At 35.9% G+C, this 19,420-nt stretch overlaps 1 protein-coding gene across 2 annotated transcripts; it reads right to left on the bottom strand.

Annotated features, from left to right (window-relative positions):
- Window positions 1–1,385: 1,385 nt before the first annotated feature.
- On the bottom strand, window positions 1,386–15,989 carry LOC103487507 (uncharacterized). Of its 2 annotated transcripts, XM_008445850.3 has the most exons (8): window positions 15,667–15,989; window positions 15,546–15,599; window positions 14,333–14,511; window positions 13,844–13,894; window positions 3,785–4,062; window positions 2,860–2,985; window positions 2,688–2,753; window positions 1,386–1,684 (listed from the first exon to the last, which is right to left on the bottom strand). In XM_008445850.3, the coding sequence occupies exons 3-8, from the start codon at window positions 14,490–14,492 to the stop codon at window positions 1,604–1,606; spliced, it is 762 nt and encodes a 253-aa protein (XP_008444072.2). In that variant the 5' UTR covers window positions 14,493–14,511; window positions 15,546–15,599; window positions 15,667–15,989; the 3' UTR covers window positions 1,386–1,603. The 2 variants fall into 2 exon arrangements, with proteins under 2 accessions (XP_008444072.2, XP_016899886.2); XM_017044397.2 differs by lacking the exon at window positions 13,844–13,894 and having other exon boundaries at window positions 15,667–15,937.
- Window positions 15,990–19,420: the final 3,431 nt, after the last annotated feature.

Below are 19,420 nucleotides of genomic sequence, written 5' to 3'. Positions count from 1 at the left end.
CAATTTATAAAAAATTTAAAATCTTTTTTCACTAAAAAAGAATAAATTTAAGTTAAATTTAGAAAAAAAGAAATAAAAGAAATATAATGAAGGCTATTTTGATTGATTTTAATAAATTTGGTATAATTAGAAGGCACGGTTTTTTTTTTTTTTTTTGTTAAATTTTAAAGAAAAAAATTAGTTTTCAAAAACTATTTTAGCCTTTTAGGTGCGAGACCCATTTCATTCTTTATTTTCTTTTATGGAAATTAAGCTTTATTTCTTAGAATTTTTTCAACATCATAAATTGATAAAATATTTATACTGTATAGAACAAATCTGAAAGAGAAAAAAAACTTACAAATTCACAATCAAAGATACTAAAATGGCCCAAATCAACAGACGACTAATCGACCACATACTCGTGAGTGATATTCTTTTAAACGATCATGTACTACAATCTAAATGAATGATCTATTATCTTTTAGATCATGATACACGATTGTGTAGTTCGTTTTAATGATGATGAAAAATGTTTCAAATTTAACAATCGTATTGACCATGCTAAATGATCATGTTGACCACCGCAAACGATCATGTTGATTATGGAAAACGATCGTATAGTTCAATGTAAATTTTCGTTAAAAGCTTCTAATCAAACAATCGTGTTAGTCATGCTAAACAATCGTTTTAACTATAGTAAGTGATCGTTTAGATTTTAAACACAATCATATAGTTCATTTTAAACGATAGGAATAAAACTTCAAACTTAAATGATCGTGTTGATAATGGCAAATGATGGAAAGAATGCTTTAAATTTAAATAATTGTGTTGACTATAGTAAACAATCGTTTAAATCATGTCTGAGTAATATTTAAATGATCTTGATGAATCGGATATAAGAGATAAAATAGCTTCATAAAATTTTGTCAAAATAGATAAGGATAAAATAGAAAATTTAAACAGAAGAATAAATCACTTAAAAATAGAAAACAGAAAATATGATAAATGAGATGAATAAATCGCAAAGAAAATGAAGAGAATGGAAAAACCACAATATTCAAAGAAAAATATGAAACTGTGAAAAACATTTTACCGACTTCATGAATTTTTATTTTGTTACACAAATCAGAAATATTTTTTAGCTTTGTTACATTTATATAAGTTAACCTTATTTCTTCTTAATTTTTAAAAATTGACATCTAACATAAATACAATGATTGTATTCTTGGCCAATTCAAAATTTTAAAACCTAATATTTTTAATTTAAATTTTTAAAACCTAATATTTTTGGTTTTCAGAATAGCTTGATTTTTTAAATTAGTAAAAAATAGATAACAAAGGAAGAAAGTCGGTGGTAGAAATAATGTTTATAGACTTCCGCTTGAAAAAAAAAGAAAACAATATAAAACAAAAGATGGATAATTTTACCTAACTGCAAACAAGGCAAGAATAGTGGTCTCATTCTGTGCCCAACAAATTTCATACCTTACAAGAATTACATTTCATTTTGTAGTATAAATAAGTTAAGAGAAAATGTCAAAAAGGGGGGGAATTACAACATACCCCTTCACTATCACCACATTTCGTGAGACAACAAAATCTTTAGTTGACCGATGTTCAGTTACTCAATTTTGCGTCTTTTCTTCGGTAGGTTCTTTGTTGATCCTCTCATTTGATCACCATTCGAACGCTCCTTCTGTTTCTGCAAATGATCAAAACAATATAACTGAGACACCATGATTTTCTGTGAGTTGAAACTCCAAACAAGTTCTCCATGGTTTTCAATATATCTTGAAAAGACTGCAGAAAATTTTATGTCTAGAGTTCGCACAAGTTTCAGAACAACTTTCACAAAGCTCATTTTTGGTATTTAGTTTTTGAAAATTATGCCTAAAGAAGAAACTCATTCCACGTCCAAATTTCTTGCTTTATAATCTGGAAACCTATGTTTTAAAAAACATGTCAAGATCTGAAACTAAAATAATAGTTCTCAAAAACTTGTTTTTATGTTTTAAATTCTGCTAAGATCTCAACTCTCCTACCTAAGAAACATGCAAACCAAAATTAGAGGAAAAGAGTTTATTTTCAAAAATCAATAATCAGACATGCAATGGTTACCAAATAGGCCTAGAAAATCCAATTTTAGTTCAATTAGAAAAATAAATTCATACCCTGAACTTTGAGGGATGTCACTTGTAGTTATAACCACAAACTACTAATTGTAACTAGAACTTCAAAGTAAATCGGCTCTTGACCGTTTGTTAGAATTTCCTTTTTAAACTATTGATGTGCATACCCTCACGTCTACAAGACTTTTTTAAATAAGATAAGCTGGAATCAAATGATAGCAGAGATTCTCAAATTCCCTATTTTTGTTGTACTTATTTGTAAACTTGCATGATAATTTTCTTGCTACTTTTGCGTACGTTTTGGGCTGATTTTAGATGGAATAAAAAGAAAATATGTATGAAGCAGGAACTTAAAGTCTAAATTGATTCATTTTATGAAAGTATAGGAATTAAATTTAATACAATTATTAATTTAAAGTTGGACTTTTAATTGCTACATTTTCGATGCTTAAGGGTAATAAATTGATTTTTTCCCAAAACTTTTCAACGCTTCTAATTACACTATATTGTAGAGAAGGCTTTTGCATTCTCTTCTAACAGTCATCCTAAACTCAATTTAAGTTCAGAGCTTAGTACCTTGCTTGACCTCTTTGCCTGTGATCCATTACTTTGTCGCGACTTGTTTTTCCTTCTACGATATTCCTGCAAAGATTTAAAACATTCATGAGTTATAAGATTCACTATGAATAAAGGAAATCGTACAGGCTTTCAGTATCCAGCCTGTATCACAATATCAATGAGTATTAACCGGTGGAAAAGCAGGAAGCCGAGGAGGTGACTCAGTAGAATTTTCAGGATTTTCAATCTCTCCACTGTTGTTGAGCATAATTTTCAGCCTGCCTTCATTCAGTAACTTCTCAGAACGAGCGTGTCTCTGCATCATTTTAGAAAAATAAACAGATGAAAAATGGGTCATTTTACGAGATACCACATAGAAAATTCTGACTATTGATAACAAATTTTTAAGAGGAAACAAAAGTTAAACTAGTGCTTGTCATATATTAAACTATTGTACCAAATCTATGGACATGGTTTTTAAAGTAGATGCTACGGTGACATGTTATCTAAAATTTATAGCATGGACAAAAAGCCTGGCAGACAGGTGCCAGGGACATATTATTAACATGTACATTTTTAAAACTCCCGTTACAAATTTGCGTAACTTGGTGACATTTTAGTATAAGAGAATTATCACAACTTTTAGACTCGCTATTAATATTCAATTAGGTAGGGATTCAATACTACGTATCACTAAAAGAATTGAATATGATAAATTGGAGGTAGATGGCAACTGGACTACCCTCTTTTCTCAGTCATATCAACATCAGTGTACAGGTCTAATTACATGCAATCAGAAAATGCAAACTTAACTTTTGTGATTGGTTGCTAGAGCATGATGGACATTGCATCCATAGTAGTTACTGGACAACATTTGTTTCATATAGACCAATCACATATTGATGGCGCCAAAAAAAATTATACATATCTTATTAAAAATTTAAAACTAAAAATTGCAAAATATTAACAAGTGAAAAAGAAGGGCAATTATTATATCTAATAATAAAACTACATAAAGCATGCAGTAGACTCCACAGTCTAGAAAAACTAATAGAAAAATAAAAACTAACTAAATAGGCTTAATAAGAGAAAGTAATCACGCATGACGCATATACCTTGGATTTAAGATGAGCCTTTAATGTCTCCTCATTCAAACAGACAACTCTAGGGCATAACTTGCACTTAAAAACAGATTTGCATTTCAGGATGCACACTGGAACATCAGCTGGTAATGATTCCTTCATGGATAAAATATCTGAACGAAGGTCCAGTATTCCCAAAGGGCGTTCATCAGGCAACTGCGTATCCGAAGGGATTTCATCAGGTACCTGAGTCCCAGTATGAGACTGAATTTCTTTTCCAATGTCAGGATCATCTTCAGTACTTGGACGACCTGAGATACAAAGAATAAAGTGGATGTCAAACATCTTAAACAAATGCATTCTTTGAAACCAAAATAAATCATCAATTCAAAAGATGATACCATAATGTTCAAGAAATAAACTTCAGTTGAAATGAAATAAGCAACCAAACCTGTTATTGTATTTATTCCAAGTTACATCTTAACGTCTATATAATCCATATGTGGATAGAAAGACAGATAGTCAATTGCAAGTATAAAGGAATTTCAAAATCCATTTTAAAAGTTCAATAAGAAAGTCCTGCTCGTGGGTGGCATTCAAACTCAAGAGTGGCACGACAGCTTGGTGGATCAACTCCAAAACAATGGACTTTTCCATGGAAAACAGCCCATTAGTAGCTGGCCAAAGATTCTATGTTTGATGAAAACATGTTTCTTGCAGGTCAACTATCAACAAATCCTTTACAGCCAATATCAAGAATGCTCTCAAGGAAATTGAACTATCATGGACTACACCGAGAAAGTCCATAGGATAGGGGCAAGAAACAACTTGCTAGAGGCCGAACACAACAAATTTCCCGATTTATCAAAGGATTAAGTGAAGCCACCAAGAAAACAGTAAACCTTTACCCCCTCCTCACTTAGCGGATGTCATCACTCCAGCCACAAAGGTGGAAGAACAAGAGGAAAATAAAACAGTACGATTTGGGATTCCAATTTTGCCCAACAGAGGAACAATAATGAACCATCCACGAGTATGTTAGGAAACTAACTCAAAATAACATAATCTATCCTAACAAAGGGCTAAAACAGAGGCAGCACTCTGTTATTTATATTACTTTAGCCAGAAATAATGTTCACAAGAAGATCTAACAACAGAAATATAAGGAAAACAACAAGAACATACCCAGCACCTTTAAAAGGAGGCTGGGAAATCCTCTCCACTAGCTTTCTGCAGCTTTAAAAAGAAACCCTACCTACAAAATTCCCCATAAAGATCTATTCATAGCACTCTCTCTCTCCTACTCATGGACCCCACCTGTCACGATCTTTCCCCAATCATTCCCTCATCATTTATTTGCTGGTTAATAACCTTTCTGCCCTTTCTTTTATATGTATGGATGATTGGCGACCTAACAATACCCCTGGGTTCCAAATTCAATTTGTCCACAAGGTGAAATGTAGGAAATTGGTGATTCATTTGATATACCGACTCCTAGGTAGCTTCACTTTCTGGCAAGCCCTTCCATTTGATTAGACATTCACTTGCTCCCAACTCTTTACTCCAATGTATTCCCATCATTGTCTCTGGCTATAATCAATTCAAATTCCTCTGTTAGTATTGGTGGCTGGTGCTGCACTTGCTACTGTCTTCCAAGCTTGAGCTTCAATTGAGACACATAGAAAACATTGTGAATAGTTGCTTCTGGTGGTAGTTGTAAACAGTATGCAACTTCCCCAATCTCCTCAATTATTTTATAAGGTCCATAAAACTTAGAAGCAAGTTCACTCCTATTTCTAGCCAGTGAGCGTTGCCTATAGGGTCTCAATTTCAAACAAACCTCTTCTCCACCCTAAACTTCAGTTCCCTTCTCTTCAAATCAACCATCTGGTTTTGAGCTACACTTAGATTCTCCTTTAGTGCTTTTGTAGTTTTGACGAACTTTAATATATATTTGTACTGTTGAGTTTTTACTTTTCGACTTTGCTTTTGTCTACCGTAGGTAGCTTATATTGTTATTTTGGTTGTTATTTTGGACTTTTCATAACCTTAGTATTGTTCTTGTATTTTAGATATGACGAGGGTGCTAAGGGGGTGTCAAACTCGTTCAGATGTCTGGGTGCACCTACTAATCCTCTCTCTCTTTGCCCCATTTCTAGACTTCTCTATTAGTCTCAATGTATAACTCTCTTGTACTTTGAGTTTATTAATAATAAAGAAGCTTATCTCCTTTTCAAAAAAACAAACAAAGGTCTCTTTAATGGTTGGTTATGCCTTTCAACCTCTCAAATGCTCCTAGCACATTTATGCACCTTATGAATCAAATTGTACTTCCTTTCCTTAATAAATTTGTCGTAGTTTATTTTGATGATATCCATGTCTATAGTAAAACTTAAGATGCATATTTTTTTATATTCGTGACCCGTGAGTATCCAACACAGTTTACTCGCACCTCGACTAATCTCACGAGACAACTTGTTGATCCTACAACATTTGGGTGTCAAGAAAACTCGTAGGAAATCAAATCCTAGTTAGATGACCACCATGGATTGAACCCATGACCTCTTTGTCATTTATGGAGACTTTACCTCCTTTTTTAACCACTTGGGGACAATCCCAAGAGGTTAGTACTCTAAAAGATCAATTGGGTTCACCTGTTCTTGCATTACCAAACTTTTCTAACCCATCTAAAGTGTGTAGAGATGCCTCCGGTAATGGGATGGAGTGGTCCTATCTCAAAACTCTCGCCCTATTAAATTTTTTAGTTAGGAATTAAGTGAAGCTAGAAGCAAATGGAGTACCTACAAGCAAGAGCTTTATGCCCTTGTCCGAGCATTGAACCAATGGGAGCATTACTTGCTTGGTAAGAATTCATTTTATTAACCGACCGTTTTTCTCTAAAATTTCTACATTCACAAAAATCAATAAGTAGAGTTCATGCCTGATGGGCCCAATTCATTCAAAGATTTGACTTCATCATCAAACACACGTCGGGTAAGGACAATGAAGTAGTTGACGCCCTAAGTAGGTAACTTCCTTACCCTTCATTGTGGAAAAATCATTGCATTTGTTGCCTTCCTAACTCTTATGGAAATTATCCCGATTTAAAAGATATTTGGTATAGATATTCCAATCACTTCCCTCGCAAAGACTTCCATATCTTAGATGGTTTTCTCTTCAAAAGTAATCTTCTCTGCATTCCTCACACATCATTAAGAAAAGCCCTTTTAAAAGAAACCCATGCTAGTGGATTAGCCGGCCACTTTGTACAAGACAAAACATTTTTAACTCTTTCCTCAAAAAAATTTTGCCCCAATTAAGGAAGGACGCAAATAACTTTGTTAAGAGATGTTTCATATGTAAAACCTCAAAAGGCTTCTCTCAAAATACCGGCTCATATTCTCCTCTACCTATACTTACTTCTATTTAGGAAGACTTATCAATGGATTTTGTACTAGGAACGTCGAACTCAAAGAGGTTCTAACTCAGTTTTGGTAGTCAATCGTTTCAGTAAAATGGCACATTTTCTACCTTGTAAAAAAACTAATGATGCTCTTAATGTTGCTAACATTTTTTATTGTGAGATTGTTAAGACTCCATGGTGTGCTTAAGTCTATTGTTTCAGATAGAGACGTAAAGTTTAATGAGCTTCTTTTGGCGCTCCCTATGGAAGAAGTTTGAAACCAATCTCCTCTTTAGCACTTCAAGCCATCCTCAAACAGACAGCCAAACAGAAGTCATCAACCACACTCTTGGGAACCTCGTGTGTTGCTTAAACGGAGACAAACTAAAGCAGTGGGTTCTCTCCTTAGCTCAAGCTAAGTTCGCATTCAATCATATGCGCAACAAATCAACAGGGAAGTCACCATTTGGAATAGTTTACACCCTCTTACCTCATTTAACTATGGATCTCTCTAATTACCCTTCTTCTATTGACCTCAATGCCAAGGCTACTACTATGGCTGAAAGAGTTCAACAACTTCACACTGAACTATGAAGTAACTCAGCACATAGAAGAAGTCAACCGAAAATATAAAAAAGCAGCGGAAACAAAAAGAAGACCCATGGAGTTTCAAATAGGGACTTAATAATGGTATTCCCAGCTGGAACTTACTCCAAATTGGCAATATTGGGGAAAATTGGTACTAGTGCAGTAATGCTTACAAAATAGACCTTCTGTCTTCATTGCGGATTAGTCTGTAAGACCTCCTATTATTAATGTGTATAAGAGGAGGGGTAAGAAAGGAAAGTTACATGACAGCAAGGAGGAAAGAGAGGATGGAAATGAAATAGTGGATTAGTGGAGCAGCAAGTGGGCCCTACAAGATCATGTTGTTTGTCCTATTCGGCCAAATGTCTTATAAATAGCAAGGGGAGGGTAGCATTCTAGGTATGAGTGATTTATGAAGAATGTTTTGAGTAAGAAGAGAGATTGGCGGCTGGGGAACCCTACCTTAGCCTAGGGGAATAGGTTGGTTAGTTCTTTTCTATTCTCCTTGTTTTATTTCACAGTTATTTCTATCATATATCATGTATCTACTGTTTTTGGCAATATAAATATATAAACACAGAGTGCTGCCTCTGTTTTTGCCCTTGAGTTAGTAAAAGAATACAAGAAAGAAGTGAGAATCCTCACAATTGGTATCAGAGCCTTGTCAAACTGGGAGTGATTACAAGACTGATGGCACAACGACAAATGGAAGAAAGGCTGGAGGGAACGGAAAAAGAGGTGTTGAGCCTAAAAGAAATGATGCTGGAGATGAAGAAGAGTATGGACAGATTGGCCGATGAGTTGAGGGACCAGTCTTATAAGAAAAAAGAAGAATCTGGCACATCCGACGGGTCCATTATGAAAATGAAAGGAAAAATGGAAGAGACAGATGTGACTGGAGAAATACAGACTCACCAGACCGATCGAAGCAAATATAAGAAGCTGGAAATGCCCATGTTTCTGGGAGAAAATCCAGAATCCTGGGTTTACCGGGCGGAGCATTTTTTTGAGATCAACAATTTACCAGAAGCAGAAAAGGTCAAGGTGGCAGTGGTGAGCTTTGGACAAGATGAAGTGGACTGGTATAGGTGGAGCCACAATAGGAGAAAGGTGGAATCGTGGGAAGATCTGAAGACCAGAATGTTTGAATTCTTCAGGGATACTGGACAGAAAAGCTTGGGGGCTAGGCTAATACGCATTCAACAAGAAGGCTCCTACAGTGATTATGTTAAGAAGTTCGTGAACTACTCGGCACCTCTCCCACACATGGCTGAAAGCGTGCTCCGTGATGCCTTCTTAACTGGCTTAGAACCTGCACTTCAAGCTGAAGTGATGAGTCGACACCCTCAAACATTAGAAGATTGCATGTTGGCAGCCCAGTTGGTGAATGACCGTAACTTAGCACTCAAATTGGCACAAGCAGAGATGGGTATTATCGAACCAAAAAGAAGCGATTCAGTTGGTAATAAGGTGCAATGGAACAACGAAAAAGGGATGATGAGGAAAAATGAGTTCCAAATGAAGCAAATAACTATACCCCTCAAGGGAAGTTATCAAAAAGGAGAGCCCCCCGTTAAAAGACTGTCTGATGCTGAATTTAGAGCTCGTTTAGACAAGGGTCTCTGTTTTAGGTGTAATGAGAAATATTCTCATGGACATCGTTGCAAAATCAAAGAAAAAAGGGAGCTCATGCTTTTTATCTTGAATGAAGAAGAAAGCACCGAGGAAGGGGAAAGTTCAAAGACACCAAACACAGGACCAGTAGAGATCAATCAGTTGGAAGAGCCAGAAGAAACTATGATCGAATACCGGGCCATCACCAGTTTGACAACTAAGGGAACTATGAAGCTGAGAGGAATAGTCAAAGGAAAAGAGGTTATTGTATTGATTGACAGTGGGGCAACCCACAATTTCATTCATCATGAGCTGGTCAAGGAAAGGAAAATCCCCATCAATAGAAACACTCAGTTTGGGATTACTATTGGCGATGGCACAAGTTGTAAAGGAGAGGGCATTTGTAGCAAAGTGGAAATCCAGCTTGAAAGGCTGAGAGTAGTAACTGATCTATTGGTTGTAGGATTGGGAACAATAGACGTGGTGCTGGGAATGCAATGGTTGGATACAACAGGCACCATGAAGATTCATTGGCCATCGTTGACAATGGTCTTTTGGAAAGAAGGGAATAAGGTGGTTCTAAAAGGCGACCCGGCTTTGGTAAGGGCAGAATGTTCACTCAAGACCCTAGAGAAAACATGGGAAGCGGAAGATCAAGGTTTTTTGCTGGATTGGCAAAGATATGAGGTCGAAAATGAGGATGCTGATAGCAAAAACACAAGCCAAACAGGAGATGAAGAGGGATTACCAATGATTCAATTCTTACTCCATCAATACTCTGATGTGTTTAATAGTCCGACCACTCTACCACCCAAGAGAATCATTGATCACCGCATAATCACTCTACCGGGGCAGAAGCCAATCAATGTCCAACCTTATAAGTACGGCCATCAACAGAAAGAAGAGATAGAAAAGCTAGTCATTGAAATGCTGCAGACCGGAATCATTAGACCAAGTCACAGCCCCTTCTCAAGTCCAGTGTTATTAGTCAAGAAAAAAGATGGGGGCTGGAGGTTTTGCGTCGATTACAGGAAACTAAATAAGATTACAATAGCAGATAAGTTTCCCATTCCGGTTATTGAAGAACTCTTGGATGAGTTACATGGGGCCACGGTGTTTTCCAAATTGGATTTAAAGTCAGGTTACCATCAAATACGAATGAAAGAAGAAGATATCGAGAAGACTGCGTTTAGGACGCATGAAGGCCATTACGAATTCGTGGTGATGCCATTTGGTCTGACCAACGCACCTGCCACTTTTCAATCCCTAATGAATCAGGTATTTAAGCCTTTTCTCCGACGTTGTGTTTTGGTTTTCTTTGATGATATACTAGTCTATAGTTCGGACATAACAGAACATGAGAAACACTTAGGAATGGTGTTTGCAACACTAAGAGACAACCAGTTGTATGCTAATCGCAAGAAATGCGTTTTCGCTCACTCACAAATACATTACTTAGGCCATGTTATTTCAAAACATGGAGTAGAGGCAGATCAGGATAAAGTGAAGTGTATGCTACAGTGGCCGAAACCCAAAGATGTGACAGGTTTAAGGGGTTTTTTGGGGCTGACGGGCTACTATAGGCGTTTTGTCAAAAGTTATGGTGAGATTGCAGCACCCCTGACTAAACTACTGCAGAAGAACGCTTTCAAATGGGATGAGAATGCCACCCTTGCATTTGAAAGTCTGAAATCTGCAATGTCTACCATACCAGTACTGGCATTACCCGATTGGTCTTTGCCTTTTATGATAGAAACGGATGCATCAGGTAGTGGATTGGGAGCAGTACTATCCCAGAACAGCCATCCCATAGCATTCTTCAGTCAGAAATTGTCTACAAGGGCTCAAGCCAAGTCCATTTACGAGAGAGAATTGATGGCTGTAGTATTATCCGTGCAAAAGTGGCAGCATTATCTTTTAGGAAGGAGATTCACCATTATGTCAGACCAAAAAGCTCTAAAGTTTTTATTGGAACAGAGAGAGGTACAACCACAATTCCAAAAGTGGTTAACCAAGTTATTGGGATATGACTTTGAAATTTTGTACCAACCGGGACTTCAAAATAAGGCAGCAGATGCACTTTCAAGGATGGATCATTCAATCGAATTGAAGGTGTTGTCAACAACAGGGATGGTAGACATGGAAGTAGTTACAAAGGAAGTCGAGAAAGATGAAGAACTTCAACTCCTAATCCAACAGTTGCAGAATAACCCAGCATTGGAGGGAAAATACTCTTTAACAAATAGCACGCTAATGTATAAAGGAAGGGTGGTGCTGTCCAAATCATCTTCAATTATACCCAGCCTTTTACACACCTTCCATGATTCGATTTTGGGGGGCCATTCAGGATTCTTGAGGACTTACAAGCGAATGAGTGGTGAGCTGTTTTGGAAAGGTATGAAAGAAGACATCAAGAAGTATGTTGAACAGTGCGAAATCTGCCAAAGAAATAAGAGTGAAGCAACCAAACCGGCAGGGGTTTTACAACCATTACCCATACCCGACCGAATATTGGAAGATTGGACTATGGACTTCATCGAAGGATTGCCTAAAGCTGGAGGTATGAACGTGATTATGGTGGTTGTAGACCGGCTGAGTAAATATGCTTACTTTGTCACCATGAAGCATCCGTTTTCAGCAAAGCAAGTTGCCATGGAATTCATTGATAAGATAGTTCGAAGACACGGCATCCCTAAGTCAATTATATCAGATAGGGACAAAATATTTGTAAGCAATTTTTGGAAAGAACTATTTTATGCCATGGATACCATCCTTAAACGAAGCACTGCCTTTCATCCTCAAACGGATGGCCAAACAGAACGGGTCAATCAGTGTTTAGAAACCTACTTAAGGTGCTTTTGTAATGAGCAACCAAACAAATGGCATCAGTTCATTCCATGGGCAGAATTATGGTACAACACCACATTCCATTCGTCAACACGCACAACTCCTTTTCAGACTGTGTATGGTAGACCCCCACCACCCCTGATATCCTATGGAGATAAGAAGACACCTAATGATGAAGTTGAAACATTGCTGAAAGAAAGAGATTTGGCTATCAGTGCGCTCAAGGAAAACCTCACGATAGCTCAAAACAGAATGAAGAAGTTTGCGGACTCAAAGAGGAGAGAACTTAAGTTTAAAGTAGGAGATGAAGTCTATCTGAAGTTAAGAACCTACCGGCAGCGCTCCTTAGCAAGAAAGAGGGCAGAAAAGCTAGCTCCTAAATATTATGGCCCATATCGCATCACTGAGACCATAGGAGAAGTGGCATACCGACTTGATTTACCACCCGAAGCATCAATTCATAATGTTTTCCACATATCACAGCTCAAACTGAAACTAGGCAACCAACACAACGTCCAAATCCAACCACCACAGCTCACAGCAGAGTTCGAACTACAACTTTGGCCGGAGACAATCTTAGGCATACGTTGGAGTCCTGAATTGGGAGCCAATGAATGGCTGGTAAAATGGAAAGGACTGCCAGACAGTGAAGCCACCTGGGAATCCGTTTACTCAATGAATCAACAGTTTCCTTCATTCCACCTTGAGGACAAGGTGATTTTGGAACCCCGGGGTATTGTAAGACCTCCTATTATTAATGTGTATAAGAGGAGGGGTAAGAAAGGAAAGTTACATGACAGCAAGGAGGAAAGAGAGGATGGAAATGAAATAGTGGATTAGTGGAGCAGCAAGTGGGCCCTACAAGATCATGTTGTTTGTCCTATTCGGCCAAATGTCTTATAAATAGCAAGGGGAGGGTAGCATTCTAGGTATGAGTGATTTATGAAGAATGTTTTGAGTAAGAAGAGAGATTGGCGGCTGGGGAACCCTACCTTAGCCTAGGGGAATAGGTTGGTTAGTTCTTTTCTATTCTCCTTGTTTTATTTCACAGTTATTTCTATCATATATCATGTATCTACTGTTTTTGGCAATATAAATATATAAACACAGAGTGCTGCCTCTGTTTTTGCCCTTGAGTTAGTAAAAGAATACAAGAAAGAAGTGAGAATCCTCACATAGTCCTACATTCAATATTTTAGACTTAACTCCATACCACACACCACCAACTCGCTACATAAAACTCGAGGTCAAGTTTAAACTTAGGGGGGTGAATTTGATGTAATATCTTTTAAGGATCTTGCTCATTTCTTGAAGAATCTTACGCTAGTTCAAGTGTTCTTGTTAGGTTCTTGTCTGGTTGTTTAAGTTTAAGACTTTTCTTTTTTAACTTCTTTTTACCCTTGGTAAAAAGTCTGTAACCTTTTACCCACCAGCGTGTAAAAACTTATTGTAACCTTAGTTAAGTTAGCTAGTCCTTCTGTAAAAGGCTATAAATAAGGCAGTAATGAACCATTTGAATTCATTAATAATATTGAAGAATTTACTTTGAGTTTTGTGTGCACCACAATGTCAACTGTTGACTAGAAGAAGCAACACTTTATTCAAAGCAATAATGATTTAACAGACAAGAAAAGAAACACCTGACGAGTCAATATCAACTTCGTTAACAGAGCTATCCTCACTTTCATACCCTGAAATGAGAAAATATTGATAAATAGTCGATAATTAATTAATGCAAGTGTGTGCATCACTTCAGTACAGTAGCAGTGCACCTGTGCAAGCCTGCATTAAATTTGTCTTGCATAGTAGTCACGTAGAATATTTTTCTCCAACTAAAGAATTAAGTAAATATGAACTAAATGTTATCTTCACTATACATAGCTATACTAGAAATTATATGTCTACCTTTCATTTGCTGTAGGCAGGAGGACAAAATAAACAGATAGCAATATGCAGAACAATAACTCTTCTGACTAGAACATTCTAAATAGATTAGTACGTATGATAAGTGCAAAAACTAAAACTAGTACACGATTACAGAAAATATAGAGATTTGCATCAGTCTCCTAATAAGTGAAATTGAGCTTATTAGCATTCCATCAGAAATCATGGTATAAAGATGAACAAACCAGATGAGGTAGAGAATGATTCATCATCTTCTTGAACTTCTACATCATCTTGTGATTCTTCTATGTATGCATCTGGTTCAGAGTCGGATGATGATACAGATGAATCTGAAGCATTGTCGTTATCCCCATGTTCAAGCCTGTAGAATCTCCTCTTTATCATTTCTAGTCTTTCAGTGAAACTGAGGCAGAAACAACAATTAATCATATCATGTACCACATCTCTTGCTTAAATACAGAAGATCACTTTGGAGGAATCATTTACATTGACTCAATAATAGAAATGACTTAACTTCTCTTTTAATGCATAAGCAAGCTTTTGTCAAGAAAAAAAGAAAAGAAAAAATACATGGGCATACAACTTTACATGGAAAGTAAATAACAATTACAACATACTAGACACATAAATCAACACATCATGCAATGCACACTTGATCTCAACTCAAGCTCAACAAACTCCCTCGAAAGTCATGTTTAGCCCTCACAAAGCTATATGATACCAATTCCTTTGAGATACAACTACACGTAGCTGTTTATATTCCCTGCCTCTCCACATTATTTATATCACTCAACATTCAACGCTTGACCTACTCGAGGCCTCCTGTGCAGTGCCCCTTGACTAATTTTATTCAAGATATCCAATGAATTGACTACATATTGTCCTTCTTCGTCAAGAACACAAATATGTGTCCTTCTAGACTCCTTACACAGACCCTTGTCCATTTTTATCCAGGGCATCGATGCTCCTCTAAATCCAACAACAAGATATCACCACCTCAATCATTCTATTTGAGACAAAAACTGATATTCACCCAACTTTCCTTTGTAAACGTCCAGGGTTCTCTAACCTCTATCTCACACAATTTCACCCAAATGCATAAATCCTTCAGCATGGTTCTAAATCATGCTCTCATCATATGCCATATTCTTATCAAGGCATTTCCAACCTTAAACCTTAATTTGAACACTCTAAATCAGTCTCGAACTACAAGCCGGGAGTTTCCAAGTGTTATAAACTAATTTACAGAAATTAAAACGAGTTAGAAAAAGGGCTTAAAGCTTACAGTTAGCAACTCTAAACCAAAAAGTCCAAAAAAAACCTTTGAGTCGGTTGTTCAAAAGAGTTCGAAACTAATCTAAATTTACAAACAATTGTTAGGGACTGATACAAACACCTTAAAACGAGTTTGAAAGGGTTTTAAAACGGGATTTTTACCTTCTGCCAAAAAGCTCCCAGACCTCAGTATCTAGCGTTCAGATAATCTTAGCCCTGCATAGTTGCAGCCGTCAGGTAGTGGGAAATTCAACAGTAAAGCCAATTTAGCAAAGTGCCAAACCTCGTCGGAATGAAGAAAAATGTATAGTCGCCGAAAGCTGCACCGCCGTGGAAGGTCAGGGAAAAAGAAAAGGGAAAGGGCGTTACGGCTGAATCGTGTGGGCCCGAACTGCTGGAGCACAGCATCCACGAGGTGCTGCCGTTCGAGGGGGGGGGGGGGGGGGGGGGGGGGACGGTGAGCACGGGGTTTAGGGTTTAGGCTTTTAAGTGTTTCTTGATTCACGAACAAAATTTTTGGAAAATTGCCATATCTTTTTGGCAAAGCTAAATTGCAGAGGAAAATTATACCCGATAATACAACTTTTTCCTTGTTTGGTGAAGGGATTACCCTTCCTTGATTCTCTTACTCCTTTCTCAATTTTTCTTTATTTATAATTAATCGATTTAAGTTCAAATATTATTTAATCAATTTTTTTTCATAAATATAACAAACCTTTGTCCTTTCCTCTTGTCTGTCTCTCTTCTTTTTCTTTTCTTTTTTTATTGCAATTTCTTTTCATCATCTGATTTCTTTCAATGATATTTCTTTCTTTTTCTCTTCTTTTTTATGTCTTTTTTACGTCGTTTAGATTTGGTTAATCAAACCTAAACAAAAAAAATAGTCAAATGTAAATAATCGTATATATAGAATCTTAAAAAAAATCAGATGATTGTGTGAAAAAAATAAACGATCGTGTATCAAAAGAATTAAAAAAATATCGTTCAGCCAAATTTAAACGATCGTGTACCAAATAATCTTAAAAAAATAAATGATCGTATGATCATATATCAAAAGAATCTTAAAAAAATTTGTTTATTCAAATCTAAATGATCATGTACCAAATTTTGAAAAAAAATCGTTTTGATTTCTAAATCTAAACGATCAAATCTAAATGATCGTAACCAAATTTGAATAACCAAATTAAACGATATAATTGAAAAAATAAATCGTTTAGATTTGGGATTGTGTACCAAACAATAGCCAAAACTAAACGATCTTGTACCAAATATATTACCCACGTTGTTGTTAACGTGTGTGGTTGACAAGGCATTTTTTGTATTTTTTTATTCTGGGCCAGTGACCTTTTTCCATTTTCGAAATTGTTCTATACAAATATTTTCGAAATTGTTCTATACAATTGTTATATTTTTAAAAAGACCTCATTTTTTTTCTCATTTAAAATTTCTATGCTTATTTTATTAATTTTAATCTTTTTATTTAAAAAACACAGCTTGTTTTTAAGTTATGAATTTAAAATTTTTATTTCTTTTTTTACACTTGAGTTAGGTAATTTATTGTGTTTACATCGCTTGACTCGTTTTTTTTTCGCTCCTGCGTTACAAAAGTTAGGACGATTTGGTAAATTAAATATACGAAATTTTTGTGTTGGATTTAGAATATGAATTTATAAAAAATTAATAATTTAATCGCACGTAACGATTACGTAACAAAGGTTGAAAATGGACGTAGTATCTAAAGAAATTACTGCAAATTGTTTTACAAAAACTAGGACAATTTGGTAAATTAAATATACAAAATTTGTGTATTCGAGTTAGAATATAAATTTTAAAAATAATAATAATAATAACTGACTCGCACGTAATAATTGATCAAATGGGTTTTATTGCTCTAAGAATTTGATTTCGAGATTGTAGACCGTAAGAGTACCGAGAACCATGTGGTGGATCACTTAATGTGTTTAAGCAATGAATCTTTCCAATGCAAGAATAAAGAGATTACAGGTTGCTTCACTTATGAGCAACTACTCCATGTTAAAGACAAGGAGCCCTAGTACATAGACATAGTCAACTACTTGGTTTGCAAAACATGGCCGCAAAATTTCAGCAACCAACAAAAAAAGGAATTGTTTTGTGAATGCAAATTCTATAGATGTGATAAGCCCTTCCTATACAAATTGGGGCCAAACCAAATATTAAGAAGATGCGTTCCTAAATATGAAACAAATGATATCTTTGCCAAGTGTAATGAAGCACCCTGTGAAGACACTTTAGCGGACGGAAAACTACTACGAAGGTCTTGCAGAGTTGGTTATTTTTAACCTACTCTATTTCAAGATGCAAATAATTTTATGGTCAATTCTGACCGGTGCCATAAGATCAGAAACATGTCTCATCGCGACGAAATGCCTCAACAACCAATCTTGGAGATTGAACTCTTCAATGTTTAGGGAATTGATTTCATGGGACCGTTTCCTCAATCTGGTGGTTGTATCTACATCTTGTTGGTCGTGGACTATATCTCGAAATGGATTGAAGTTATCTCCTGTGCGAAGAACAATGCGATGATAGTAAGCAAATTTTTTAAAAAGAACATCTTCTCGTGATTTGGGGCACCTAAAGCCCTTATCATTGATGAAAGTTTTCATGTTGGTTTTTTATTGTGCTCTTAGGTGTCTTTTAAAAAATATAACAAAGCGAAAAAAATATAATTTACACTGTATAGAACAATTTTGAAAATGGAAAAAGCCCACAGGCCAAAAATGAAAAATACAAAAATGCCCCGTCAACAACGCGCGTAATATATTTGGTACACAATCGTTTAGATTTGGTTATTTAAATTTGGATTACCAAATATAAATAATTTATTTTTTCAATTCTATTGTTTAATTTGGTTACACGATCCTTTAGATTTGGTCGTTTAGATTTGGCTATTCTAAATCTAAACGATTTTTTTTTTCAAAATTTGGTATACGATCGTTTAGATTTTGCTAAACGAATTTTTTCAAGATTCTTTTGGTACATGATCGCTTAGATTTATTTACAAAATCGTTTATTTTTTCATGATTTTTGGTACACGATCGTTTAGATTTGGCTAAACCATTTTTTTTCTTAATTCTTTTGGTACACGATCGTTTAGATTTGTCTACATGATCATTCATTTTTTTACATGATCATTTAGATTTGCCTACTCCAATATAAACGATTTTTTTCAAGATTCTTTATACACGATCTTTTAGATTTGGTTACTCTAATCTAAATGACGTAAAAAAAGAGAAGGAAAAGAAGAAAGACAATAGAAAGAAATCGCAGCGAAAAAAAAAAGAGAAAGGAAAGAAAAAAAAGAAAGAAATCAGATTTTGTTACCCAAATCTAAACGATCGTGTAACAAAAGAATTAAAAGATCTTAGAACCTCACTTTATGAGGTTCTAGCAAACTCGAATTCGAGTAGTCAAATTCCCAGTTCGTGTGTAGATACTATCATAGAACACTTGTAATTACACAGCGTTTTGATAATACGAATTTAGAGAATCATCCTTCTTAGAACAAGGCAATTCGAATTTGGAACATTGGCACAGAGGTATATTTATTCGTGATTTAATTGTTTATGCATGGTCTGTTTACGTTCTAAGGGTTAGAGAATTTTTTTTATGTTAATTTCGCTAAATCTAGCCCTAGTTCATTTTCCAACACTCACTTCATCAACCACATCATTACCAAATTGCTCGTGAAGTACAATATATGTTAACCACAAAGTGGCCACTGCCTACCACCCTCAAACAAATGAACAAACGGAAGTTTCCAACAGAGAAATTAAGATCTTAGAGAAAATGGTAAATTCATCCTGCAAGGACTGGGCCGATCACATGGATTCGACGTTATGGGCTTATTGCACTACGTCTAGGACACCAATTGGGATGTCCCCTTATGCGTTAGTCTTCGGGAAGGTCTGTCATTTACCACTTGAGCAACACAAGGCATTGTGGGCATGTAAAAAGTTGAACTTTGACAAACATGCCTCAATAGAGGTCGGGTT

This window comes from Cucumis melo, chromosome 7 (genome assembly GCF_025177605.1).
Source record: "Cucumis melo cultivar AY chromosome 7, USDA_Cmelo_AY_1.0, whole genome shotgun sequence".
NCBI classification, from domain to species: domain Eukaryota; kingdom Viridiplantae; phylum Streptophyta; class Magnoliopsida; order Cucurbitales; family Cucurbitaceae; genus Cucumis; species Cucumis melo.
Note: the sequence above shows the minus strand (reverse complement) of the source record. Positions and strands in the feature narration are given on the sequence as shown.